Source organism: Coregonus lavaretus (genome assembly GCF_964263955.1).
Source record: "Coregonus lavaretus genome assembly, chromosome: 13".
In the NCBI taxonomy this organism is placed as follows: domain Eukaryota; kingdom Metazoa; phylum Chordata; class Actinopteri; order Salmoniformes; family Salmonidae; genus Coregonus; species Coregonus lavaretus.
The window spans coordinates 8,553,906-8,566,129 of record NC_140000.1 but is presented as its reverse complement, the minus strand read 5'-3'; the positions used below and the strand labels follow the sequence as shown (position 1 = coordinate 8,566,129).

General features: G+C 45.7%; 1 protein-coding gene across 6 annotated transcripts; it reads right to left on the bottom strand.

Annotated features, from left to right (window-relative positions):
- Nucleotides 1-776: 776 nt before the first annotated feature.
- LOC311140267 (KH homology domain-containing protein 4-like) lies at nucleotides 777-11,998 on the bottom strand. 6 transcript variants are annotated; one of them, XR_014614131.1, is made up of 14 exons: nucleotides 11,867-11,998; nucleotides 8,292-8,490; nucleotides 7,969-8,097; nucleotides 7,667-7,746; nucleotides 7,448-7,500; nucleotides 7,148-7,314; nucleotides 5,879-6,090; nucleotides 5,630-5,690; nucleotides 5,409-5,466; nucleotides 5,096-5,316; nucleotides 4,798-4,941; nucleotides 3,688-3,775; nucleotides 3,334-3,422; nucleotides 777-2,310 (listed from the first exon to the last, which is right to left on the bottom strand). XR_014614131.1 is itself a non-coding variant. In XM_084175238.1 (14 exons), the coding sequence occupies exons 1-14, from the start codon at nucleotides 11,893-11,895 to the stop codon at nucleotides 2,057-2,059; spliced, it is 1,815 nt and encodes a 604-aa protein (XP_084031364.1). In that variant the 5' UTR covers nucleotides 11,896-11,998; the 3' UTR covers nucleotides 777-2,056. The 6 variants fall into 6 exon arrangements, 5 of the variants coding, with proteins under 5 accessions (XP_084031364.1, XP_084031365.1, XP_084031366.1 ...); XM_084175238.1 differs by having other exon boundaries at nucleotides 3,334-3,425; nucleotides 3,688-3,803; XM_084175239.1 differs by having other exon boundaries at nucleotides 3,688-3,803.
- Between the last annotated feature and the right edge of the window lie 226 nt (nucleotides 11,999-12,224).

Genomic DNA, 12,224 nt, shown 5'->3' with positions numbered 1-12,224 from the left:
CATACAAAGAAACTGTTGAACATTTCACCACTGCTCTCCTGATTACAGTGATCAAATAAGCTACAGCGGTCTCACGTCACCTGCGTTCCCTCTCTCCAGTTCCTCAAGCTTGTTCTTGTAGAACTGTAGTTCATTCTTAGTGACACTCAACTCCACTCTCTGGTTCACCATCTCTTTCTGCAGCTCATCCACCTGGCTCTCACTGGCTGTCACTCTGGCCCCCATGTTCCTCAGCTCCACCACCATGTCTCTCAGCTCCTTCAGCTCAGTCCAGATGTCAGGCTAGGTGGTCAACTGTTCAGCATCACTCTTTCATCCTTCACTGTGACCCTGTTCAGTGATATCATTCTCTCTGACCCCTCCTCTCTCCCCCTGACCCCATGTCCCAGACAGACAGAACAGCAACACCAGCAGAGCTACAGCACCCCTCATTCTGAAACAATGTCTCTTCAGAACTCATGTAGTCTACTGGGCTCAGTCCCCGTCTTTATATACACACTGGTGTTCTTGAACCAATACATGGGAATATAACAGGTGTCCTCGTGGAATATTATGAGAACATAGCCAAGGATTGTGGGAAGTAATAGAACACAGGTAAAGATTATTTCTTGCCAGTTCATTCAGACTGAGGGTTGTTTAAGACCATGGGAGAATCACACCTTTTATTTAGTTACCACACCCCTTTTCTGCTTTCCATGATGTTTCTAACAGAAAGCTACCTATTCTCTATTGCACGATCTGTCAAAGTTGTCTTGAAATAAATTCTCATACAGAGATAAATAATGCTAATTTATTCCACAAAAGCATTAGAACAGTTGAGTCAATTGCATTTCATAAAAGTCCAACAAGCATGGTTGTCTGATCTGTACTCAATGAAGGGAGATTTGATTAAGATTTGGACAAGGAAAGAAAACGGGGATAAAAAAAAAAAAAAAAAAAATCATTTAGAATGCATTGTAAATCTCTTCCACCTCAGTGTTTTTCTACACTAGTAAAACCAGGAGCCGACACGTTCCAAACCAACCAGAAACAGGGTACTGTTATCCTCCCTGAGTGTCCGTTCCGCAGCTGTGTATCCTATACAGAGTTCAGAGCACACTTGAATCTGTGTCTGTGTTGGAGTCTGGGGCATCTTGCTGCATTTGTCACCATTTATCCAGTCCGTCACTCTTCTGGTTGTGCCTGGTTGGCTGCAGTTGAGTCTGTTCTCTTTGTATGAGTCAGCCGGTCTGTTTAGTCCATTTACACACACACACTCTGCTTTACTGCTGAGCGCATGGCAAAACTGTTTTAAGGAAATCCAAGTCATCACAAAGGAGAGAGATTCTATGAAGTAGAGGAGCAGGTAGAGGTGATGGTTCAGGGGAAAGGGAAGAAGGGGGATTGGGGCTCAATTTGGAGTGTAAAACATCTTCATGATGGGGCCATCCAGAAGGCCCTAGGTGTCAGGGGAGGGGAGACAGGATGGGGTGAGTATGAGGGTTAATACTCCTGTGTTATGGGGCCATCCAGAAGGCCCTAGGTGTCAGGGGAGGCAGGATGGGGTGGGGTGAGTATGAGGTTTAATACTCCTGTGCTATGGGGCCATCTAGAAGGCCCTAGGTGTTAGGGGAGGCAGGATGGGGTGGGGTGAGTATGAGGTTTAATACTCCTGTGTTATGGGGCCATCTAGAAGGCCCTAGGTGTCAGGGGAGGGGAGACAGGATGGGGTGAGTATGAGGTTTAATGCTCCTGTGTTATGGGGCCATCCAGAAGGCCCTAGGTGTCAGGGGAGGCAGGATGGGGTGGGGTGAGTATGAGGTTTAATACTCCTGTGTTATGGGGCCATCTAGAAGGCCCTAGGTGTTAGGGGAGGCAGGATGGGGTGGGGTGAGTATGAGGTTTAATACTCCTGTGTTATGGGGCCATCCAGAAGGCCCTAGGTGTCAGGGGAGGCAGGATGGGGTGGGGTGAGTATGAGGTTTAATACTCCTGTGTTATTGGGCCATCTAGAAGGCCCTAGGTGTTAGGGGAGGCAGGATGGGGTGGGGTGAGTATGAGGTTTAATACTCCTGTGTTATGGGGCCATCCAGAAGGGCATGGGCTGCTGTGACTGTGCCTGCTGTGTTTTGGCACGTTGGGGAGGCGGAGGGGGGCAGCGGTACCCCAGAGTCCAGCCCGAGGATGACGTGGGGGTGGAGTGGTGTGCCCCAGCGACGTTACCATGGTTACCTGCCCCCAAGGTTTTGGGGGTGGAGTGGTCCTCCTCTTCATCCGAGGAGTCACCAGCATAAGCCACAAGCCCCGTCTTCATCCTCTTCACTGAGGTATCTGAGAGAGATGAGGGAAAAAGAGGAGAGAGGGGTGGGGGAGGAATGAGGGAGAAAGAGGAGAGAGGGGGGAGAGAGAGAGAGGGGGGAGAGGGGGTACACATACACACAGAGAAAGAACACAACCAAAGACCAGCACAAGGGTTTCATAAACAACAGTTGGAAGTTAATTGTTTACCAACAGATAGGGAGAGACAAACAGTTAATAGATTGCATTGTGTTTGGCAGCAGGGGTGAGTTAGGTAGAGGGGCATGTGTCAGCAGCGGCAGTCATTGGTCGGTGGGGAGCGGCAGCATTAGAGCCGTCCAATCACGATGCAGGACAGCGCCACAGGAGAAGAGCCCCACCCCCATCCGGCATCCCCCCCAGAGAGACATGGAAGAGAAGAAAAACACAGAGAAAGAACACAAAAAAAGAGAGAGTCTTGTTAGTGAGGGGGTCACACACAGGCACAGACACTCCAGTCTGATGACGTCATCAGAAAGGGACGGCCGGCGAAGGGACAGCACCAGCTAGAGCGAAAGAGGTGGACTCCCAATCTCAAATTCATCCCTAGCCCCCCTAGACACCTCCTAGATCTCACATGATCAAATAACAGGTGTAAGCAGTATGGTAATAACTCCACCTTGCCCTTTTAAAGGCAAATTGCAATTTGCAACATATTGTTTACACCTATCAAATCCTCTCAGACCTACACAGTGCCTAGGGCTAGGGGTTGATTTAGGATCAACGACAGAGTTACTTGAGGCAGTGGGGGATCGAAGCTTAGCCCAGGTGTTGATTCTGAACTGACTGACTTTCTACGAACTTTCAACTCAGAACTTATCGAGGAACACTATGCCTGTCTGATGTAATTTGCTATAACCTGGTATGTCACTTGTGAGACAGCATGTCTGCATGCAAAATGCTATTTGACTCAGACTACTGACAACCAAGGGGGGTGGGCAGCGTGCTTATGGCTGAGAGGCCATGGATGGGGAGGGGTGGAGGACAACCAGAGCTGGAGGGGGGTGGGGCCCTTACCCAGGGGGCCTTGCAGTGGCCTCCTCTCCTCCATCTTGGGTGTCACGCCTCCGTTCATCGGAATGGGTGGTGGAGGCATCAACTGCCTACTGCTGGGGGAGAGAGAGAGAGAGAGAGAGAGAGAGAGAGAGAGAGATCAGTGTTGCACAACATTTTACATTTACATCATTTAGCAGACGCTCTTATCCAGAGCCACTTACAAATTGGTGCATTCAACTTATGATAGCCAGTGGGACAACCACTTTTTTGTTTTTTCTCAACATCAATCACAAGCAAACAAAAGCCTGTGTGTCCAGCATCTGGAATGAAGAACACTGTTTTAAAGGAGAGCGACTCGTCTCCCCCATCTCGTACCTGTCCCTCTCCCTCGGCGGCCCGGAGGAACTCTGTGGCGGGGGTCCTGAAGCCTCGGGGCCGGGGCTGCCCACAGGGAAGCCTGCACCTAAATTAGTCATATGAATGGGTCCATGCTATGAGCAGAAAAACACACAGGCGCATTAGCACACATCCTCCCAAGTAGCCCCTCCCCTAAATTACTATTATTGATAGTAGGCCTACATGAGAAAACTATGCAAGTAAGCACATAGTTATCTAAACTATTGAATGTAACTGAGATGCAAAGTTTAATCCCAAAATGTTTTTTCCTTTTCACTACACTTTATTTAAGCAGTTGAGAATAAAAATTATATTTTACATTTATGCATGCTCCGATTGCACATAATCAGAAAATAGGAATGAACTGTATTAATGTAACATATCATTAAATCAAGTGGACACATTTCAATTAGGGCTGTGACGATACCAGTATTGCAATATTTTTTCCATGGCAAAAATGAAAACACGAAGCAGATCTAACTCTTTGGTCCTTTAAAAACCTGCTGTATGTAAAATATTGTGTGCTATAGCTTGGAAAATAAATAAAATGTGACTCTGGTTGACAACATAATGATGTTGGTTTCCAACATTAGGGCTGTTTTCCTAAAGAAGCTAAATCTGCTTTGTGTTTTGTTTCCTTGCCATGATACCAACTAGTATCGTCCCAGCCCTAATTTCAATATATTGAAGTACATTTGATGATTATCCAACAATACCTTTTCAGAATCTCCATAATCTGAAAGTTTTAATAATCCAATAATACAGGGACTCAGATAATAACAGCTAATGGTTACAATGAACGTCATAAGATCTACTAGGGGAAAAAACAAGTTGACACTGAACAGACAGACACTTAGGCCCATTCAATCTCACTCACTCAACAAGCAAACCTTTTCTATAGAGTGCAGACTCACAGATTTACAGACAAGAGACAGACTGAATTCATTTGTATGATTCTCACTAACAGAACGAGGAACAGCTATCAGATACATGGAGAGAAGACAATGATAGAAGCAGAATGGACAGACGGGACGACAGCAGGACATAAGAAAGATGGAAGAATAAAAGAATGAGAGAGAGCTAAATCACCTGGTATCCCAGCAGACCGCTGTCCCTCTCGTCTGGCACCTCCTCAGTGAAGCGTCTCTTTTGTGGCGGATTGGCTGAGACCACGGGAGGCGGTGCTTTGGGCGGAACCGGAGCGGCGGGTGGGAAAGGAGCAGGTGGGAGAGTCTGGAGACAAAAAGGGAAAAAAACCAACTGATGCAATGCATGTTCAATGCATCATATATACAACCTATCAAAAGAGAATGTTTGCTCAACTAGTTTCATAACTCTGATGTAATAATCTCAAAGTACTGTATTATAGGTCCATACAAAGTCTTACCTGTTGTAAACTGACAGGTGCATGGGGGGGGGCGTACCGGTTGGGAGGGGGGAGACCGGCGGGCACCCCAGGGGGAATGGGAGGGGGCACAGCATAGGGGGGAGGAATGGGCTGGGGCTGAGGGGGAGGTACAGGGAGGGGGTAGCTGGGCTGGTACCCTGCTGGGGGGTAGTAAGAGGGCTGGGGGGGCATCCCGTTGGCCATGGGGGGCTGCATAAAGCCTGGACGAGGAGAGGAAGAGCAACATGTCAGTACGTGATGACACATCCAAGAGATTCTAAAAAAGAAAGTGAGAGAGTATGTGTGTATGTACCGGGAGTAGGCATCATGGCACTCATCTGGTTGAGGAAGCCAGAATACTCTGCATGAACCTGGAGGGAAGAGACAACACCGATCCACATGGCAAACAGAACCCATCTGAATAATACAATGCACTTCACATGGGACAGCTTTAAAACACGGCTTTGCTGAAAGTAGAGCAGTGTACAGGGAACAAAGAACCGAGTCCCAGTCAGTAAACCATTAGACACTCACCGTCTGCAGCAGGTTGTCACACAGGGTCTTAGCTGCAGCAAGGCCCTCTGGTTTGGGATGACTGGGGAAGAGAGGAGTTAAGGTGTGCCTGGCTTCTAAGCTCTGTGTCTCTGAGCTAATACAAGTGAACATGGACTTTAGTCCCCCAGACTATCTATTAATACTGCTATTTACCTGATGTAGATGTACATTGGTTCTAGGCCCTCTGAGTTTAAACAGATGAACATGAGTCTAGTCCATGAGACTTACCTGATGTAGATGTACATGGGTTCGAAGGCCTCTCGCCCAGAGGTGGGCTCCAGACAGCCGGATCCCTTCCCCCTGAGGAAGACCTTGGCCCCGGTCTCAGCCTGGATGTGCTGCAGGTAGGAGCTGCCTGGCCCTTCCACCCTCTCCTTTACTGAGAAGCCCTGGATGGCATGCTCCAGACCCACAAACAACTTGTCCTGCACATAGTGCATCTGGAAGGAGAAGGATATGGATGTCAAGATTCATGAATGAGGAATATGGTTTAGTTTGATTGGATAAATGTATTTTTGAAGAGATATACATGAAAAGGGACTGTTCAGCTTGGATCCCACCCCCCCACCTGACACACTCACAAAATAACATTGACACACACTGAACGACAATCACACACACAAACTCTGTTTTCCCATTAGCGCCGGCCGTTAGTTAATCAGCCGGTTAAAGACTCATTTTCAGCCGGCTACTTTTTCCACTTCATATTAACTAGGACACTTTCCATTTAAACGTTACAATTCGCTAGTCCCTCGAGCCTTCTCCTGATAGAACAATATGCATCTTCTAGCGATCTATTGATAGGATAGGTGCCTGTCAGTCACAAAGCGAGCAATGGCAGGGAAATGCAGTCTGCTGTCTGTCCCGCCTCCCGGTACAATTTCTGTGCGCTGTGGTTGGTTGCAGTCGAATTTCTTTACACGGAGGAAAGAGAAAGCACGATGCTCGTGAATTTGCACGTCCCAGGTAATGTAAGCGGTAACGAAATCCAAGACGTAGCCTAATTATTGTCTTCTGGCACATTATTTTCTTTTGCGTGTTTCACATAGCCAGCCATGCGGAACCGTGGCCCATAGTAGAATATTTACTGTGCTTTGATTGACAACTGAACAGCAAGTGTTGACTAGTTTATAAAAAGTGTTAAATTGACTGAATAAAGTCGATCTCCTATGTCCCTTCGCCATTCAGAAATCATGCAACGTGGTTATATGTCCATGGTATCGGATCGGGACGAGTAAACCAAAGGATTCCCTAGGTTTACTTTCCTAAGATGTCGGGGCTTGCCAGATTGACGGTAAAGTCACTGTAAATAACACTTGAATCTCAAGAGAAGACGTGTTAAATGATCCTCTTACTTAGAAAATAGTCCTGATCATATAAGCCTAGATGATATCCCAAACAACTAATTCATACATTTTTAGTAAATTCCATTGCCCTGGCTGGCTAGTTTTTCTATTTGGCTGGCTACTCTATGTAGTTGTGGAAAACACTGCTTACCCCAGACTGGAAGTGTGGTCTGTGATGGTGGTTGATGGGGGGCAGTGAGGGGGGCGGGGGTTTGTGTTGCTGGTAGACTGGGACTGTGGCTCCGGTTCCGCTGTAGGAAGAGGTGGCAGCCTTCACCACTCCGTTCGTGATGATCTCCTTGATGCGGTTCACAGCTCCTGGAGAGAGCGAGAGATGGACTGGATCGTCATAACATAGAAATTCAGGAAAGAAGGACCCTGGTGATCCTGATGTTCAGAAATGATGATCATCTTAAATCAAATTAGTACAGGTAAATAGAGATGTACTGACTGTCGACAAGTTCCCTGGTCTGGCCCTGGACGTGGAGATAGAGGGGTCGGTCCCTGACGACAGAGAGAGAAGCAGTCAGTCAGTAGCCTAAGCTTTGGTTGTACGATGCAATCAGACAACAGATCTAATTGTCTGTATGGACAAAAGTAAATAGCAAGTAACCAGTAACCTCCTTGGTAGAGCAGTGTGGTAATAAAGCAAGTGTGAAGCAGGACTCACCCTTGTGGAGCCTTGTACTTCTCCACTGCTGCCATGTATCGCCCCCTGGTGGACACAGCAGCACCGCTCACTTTGCTGATCTTCACACAATAGAATGAAGTAGAAGCTGGTCATTTACTGTCCTCAAGTGAGACACTAAGTCCCATATTGGTTTACATGACACTGATCCAGTCTGTACATGTACGTGTCACACAGAGAAAGAGCTGGATAAACATAGCAGTAAGTTTGACTGTTGACCAGATCGATCAATCAATCAATCAATCAATGGGTCTAAAGATCATAATGATGTCATGGGCTCTGACCTCGTCCTGTGTCTGTCCGCGGGTCAGCAGGTTCCGGCAGGGGAGAGGAACGTCGTTGATCTCCACCTCCGCCACCACCAGGTCATCCTTCGTTTTCATAGGGGGCTGGGGCTTCCCTGCACCCACAAGCTGGTGACGACAAAGATTCATTTTTATATGTACCGCATGCTAACAATTACAACAATATCTCTCTAAAAGAGAGAGATGAAGAGCGAGGGGATTACAGAATTGGTAGGCGAGAAAGGGACAGACAACAAAGACAGAGAAGAGAGATTACAGGTGAGAGACAAACAGTTTGTTTTCAGCGTAAGAGGTTTCCTTACCCTTACCCTGTCTGGGGGTCCAGTCGGTCCAGGGGGTCCTATCTGGGAGGGCTTAAGCTTGCCCTTGGCTACCAGCATGGCGTTGATCTTAGCTGCCACAGCAGCTGCAGCGTCCAGAGCCCCCGTAGGAGTCGCCTCCGCCTCCCCCATCTGGTCTGAACCAGGACCTGGGCCCGGCTGGTCCCATTTACTACGGCGACTGAGGAACAAAGAGGGGGGCGGGGTACAGAGAGAGGGGGGGGAAGGGTTGTGAAAGAGAAAGGCAGGGGAGATAAGAGGGAGAGAAAGAGGTTAATGGTAAGTGGAAGTGATTGGAGAAGCAGAGAGGTCAGAGGGAGAATGGAGGGCAGTGCAAAAGCAGCCATAACAAAGCCTCTCCCCACCCTTTTCTGTAAAATGCTGAGGGATGGACAGAGCTATGGATGCAACAACTGATCATCCATGATATCAAAATGATAGTTTTAACAATTTGAGGCTCTATAGTGTTGGTTTACATTTACTTTCTGTTTTACTCCCATGTGTGTAAAAAATAATAATTATACAGTTCAAAAGTTTGGGGTCACTTAGAAAGGTCCTTGTTTTTTAAAGAAAAGCAATTTCCCCCCCATTAAAATAACATCAAATTGATCAGAAATACAGTGTAGACATTGTTAATGTTTTAAATGTCTATTGTAGCTGGAAACGGCTGATTTAATGGAATATCTACATAGGGCCATTATCAGCAACCATCAGTCCTGTGTTCCAATGGCACGTTGTGTTTGCTAATCCAAGTTTATCATTTTAAAAGGCTAATTGATCATTAGAAAACCCTTTTGCAATTATGTTAGCACAGCTGAAAACTGTTGTGCTGATTAAATAAGCAATAAAACTGGCCTTCTTGAGACTAGTTGAGTATCTGGAGCATCAGCAATTGTAGGTTTGATTACAGGCTCAAAATGGCCAGAAACAAATAACTTTCTTCTGAAACTCATCAGTCTATTCTTGTTCTGAGAAATGAAGGCTATTCCATGCGAGAAATTGCCAAGAAACTGAAGATCTCGTATAACGCCGTGTACTACTCCCTTCACAGAACAGCGCAAACTGGCTCTAACCAGAATAGAAAGAGGAGTGGGAGGCCCCGGTGCACAACTGAGCAAGAGGACAAATACATTAGAGTGTCTAGTTTGAGAAACAGGCGCCTCACAGGTCCTCAACTGGCTGCTTCATTAAATAGTACCCGCAAAACACCAGTCTCAACGTCAACAGTGAAGAGGCGACTCCGGGATGCTGACCTTCTAGGCAGAGTTGCAAAGAAAAAGCCATATCTCAGACTGGCCAATAAAAATAAAAGACCAAGTCCATATTATGGCAAGAACAGCTCAAATATGCAAAGAGAAATGTCAATGAATCATTACTTTATGACATGAAGGTCAGTCAATACCGAAAATTTCAAGAACTTTTAAAGTTTCTTCAAGTGAAATCGCAAAAAACATCAAGCGCTATGATGAAACTGGCTCTCATGAGGACCGCAACAGGAAAGGAAGACCCAGAGTTACCGCTGCTGCAGAGGATAAGTTCATTATAGTTAACTGCACCTCAGATTGCAGTCCAAATAAATGCTTCACAGAGTTCAAGTAACAGACACATCTCAACATCAACTGTTCAGAGGAGACTGCGGGAATCAGGCCTTCATGGTTGAATTGCTGCAAAGAAACCACTACTAAAGGACACCAATAAGAAGAAGAGACTTGCTTGGCCAAGAAACGCGAGCAATGGACATTAGACCGGTGGAAATCTGTCCTTTGGTCTGATGAGTCCAAATTTGAGATTTGGTTCCAACCGCTGTGTCTTCGTGAGACGCAGAGTAGGTGAACGGATGATCTCCGCATGTGTGGTTCCCACTGTAAAGCATGGAGGAGGAGGTGTGATGGTGCTTTTGCTGGTGACACCGTCTGTGATTTATTTAGAATTCAAGGCACACTTAACCAGCATGGCTACCACAGCATTCTGCAGCGATACGCCATCCCATCTGGTTTGCGCTTAGTGGGACTATCATTTGTTTTTCAACAGGACAATGACCCAACACACCTCCAGGCTGTGTAAGGGCTATTTTACCAAGAAGGAGAGTGATGGAGTGCTGCATCAGATGACCTGGCCTCCACAATCACCCGACCTCAACCCAATTGAGATGGTTTGGGATGAGTTGGACCGCAGAGTGAAGGAAAAGATAGTGCTCAGCATATGTGGGAACCTTCAAGACTGTTGGAAAAGCAATCCAGGTGAAGCTGGATGAGAGAATGCCGAGAGTGTGCAAAGCTGTCAAAGGCAAAGGCTGGCTACTTTGAAGACTCAAATATAAAATATATTTTGATTTGTTTAACACTTTTTTGGTTACTATATGATTCCATATGTGTTATTTCAACTTTTTGATGTCTTCACTATTATTCTACAATGTAGAAAATAGTACAAATAAATAAAAACCCTCAAATGAGTATAATAATAATAAGCCATTTAGCAGACGCTTTTATCCAAAGCGACTTACAGTCATGTGTGCATACATTTTTACATGTGTAGGTGTGTCCAAACTTTTGACTGGTAGTGTGTGTGAGTGTGTGTATATATATACACACACATACTTAACTTTTTGGGTGACGACCAATTTCACATAGAAACGTTAGTTATAGATTTGAACGCAAATCTAAGAAGGGGTAGATCTGTTCTGTGTGCACTATTTCTATGCTTCCCGTTCTTACATTTCGTTTTTGCGTCTTTTACTTTTGTACACCAGCTTCAAACAGCTGAAAATACAACATTTTTGGTTATGGAAAATATATTTCACAGGGGTTTAGATGGTACAATGATTCTCTACACTATACTGTTTTGTTCAAACTGAAATTAGGTGAGCTATTACAATTATAGCAATCAGGAAATGGCGGAGCGATTTCTGCATACTGCATAAATTCTATTTTTCAAGAATTAATGGGTACATATCATTATTTAAAATTGATGTAGCAACTGCAGGTAGCCCTTTAATGACCACATTTAAATGACAGGGTTCTGAGAGTTCGTAGGCTAGCTAGGTAAGGTACGCTAGCTACATAATTGGGCTAGCTAGCAAGTTAGCTTAGTCTTTGCCATCTAACGTTAACATTAATTGAAGTAACACTGTGGATTGTTTTAATGTTGTTGACTTACTAACGTTAGTTAGTTATCCAACAGTTTTGTTACTAACGTTACTGTGCTTACTTACAGTACTAGCAATGCTAGCAAGCTACCATAGCTAGTTACTGTAACTTACCAAAACAACTTTAGTTAGCTAACTAATAGCTAGCTAGGTAGCCAACTCGCATCAATTTGCAAAATAGAAACTTAGCACCCGGCGCTCTTAGCTAACTACATGTCATAACCAACCACTCTTTCTAAACTGGGCAGCGACAGCTAGTTGGCTACCCACACCCCACGTAGTTAGCTAGCGTACAAGCACTCCGCCATTACACATTAGTTAGCTAGCGTTGTGCTGCCTGCTGCTCAGTGTTGAGCAAATCTGCAGTAAAAAGCACCGTCATAACACAACGTTCTATGTTCTTTCAACTCACCTGCCGTTTTGTGGTCCACCAAATGACATCAATCTCCTATTTGGTTGAATTTCTCTTCGCGTAAAAACACTAACGTTAATACAAACTCCACTAGACTTTCAAGATAGCTTGTCCAGACAGTGTTGTACTGCGATATCGTTCCCACTTCCGTTTTTGGGGGAAAGGGACCGGTGTTGTGTTGAATTTTGCTTTCCTCACACATATTATCTTATATATTGTGCGACGCTAGGGGGCGCACAACGCCGGCTGAGCAGCTCGAGCTGAGCAGGTCGCGTCTCACCTGATGATGGAGTCCTGCGGCAGCCTGTTCTCATCGCTTTTCTGGCACCCCAAGTGAGTGTTGCGGATAGGAACCAGA

Excerpts from the sequence above, each read along its gene's own strand:
- LOC311140267 (XM_084175238.1), bottom strand. The coding sequence starts at position 11,895 with ATGTCATTTGGTGGACCACAAAACGGCAG. Across the intron at positions 7,315-7,447 it reads GACCAGGGAACTTGTCGACA|GAGCTGTGAACCGCATCAAG; the intron begins GTCAGTACATCT and ends CGCTCTCTCCAG. Across the intron at positions 3,804-4,797 it reads GCGGTCTGCTGGGATACCAG|CATGGACCCATTCATATGAC; the intron begins GTGATTTAGCTC and ends TTCTGCTCATAG.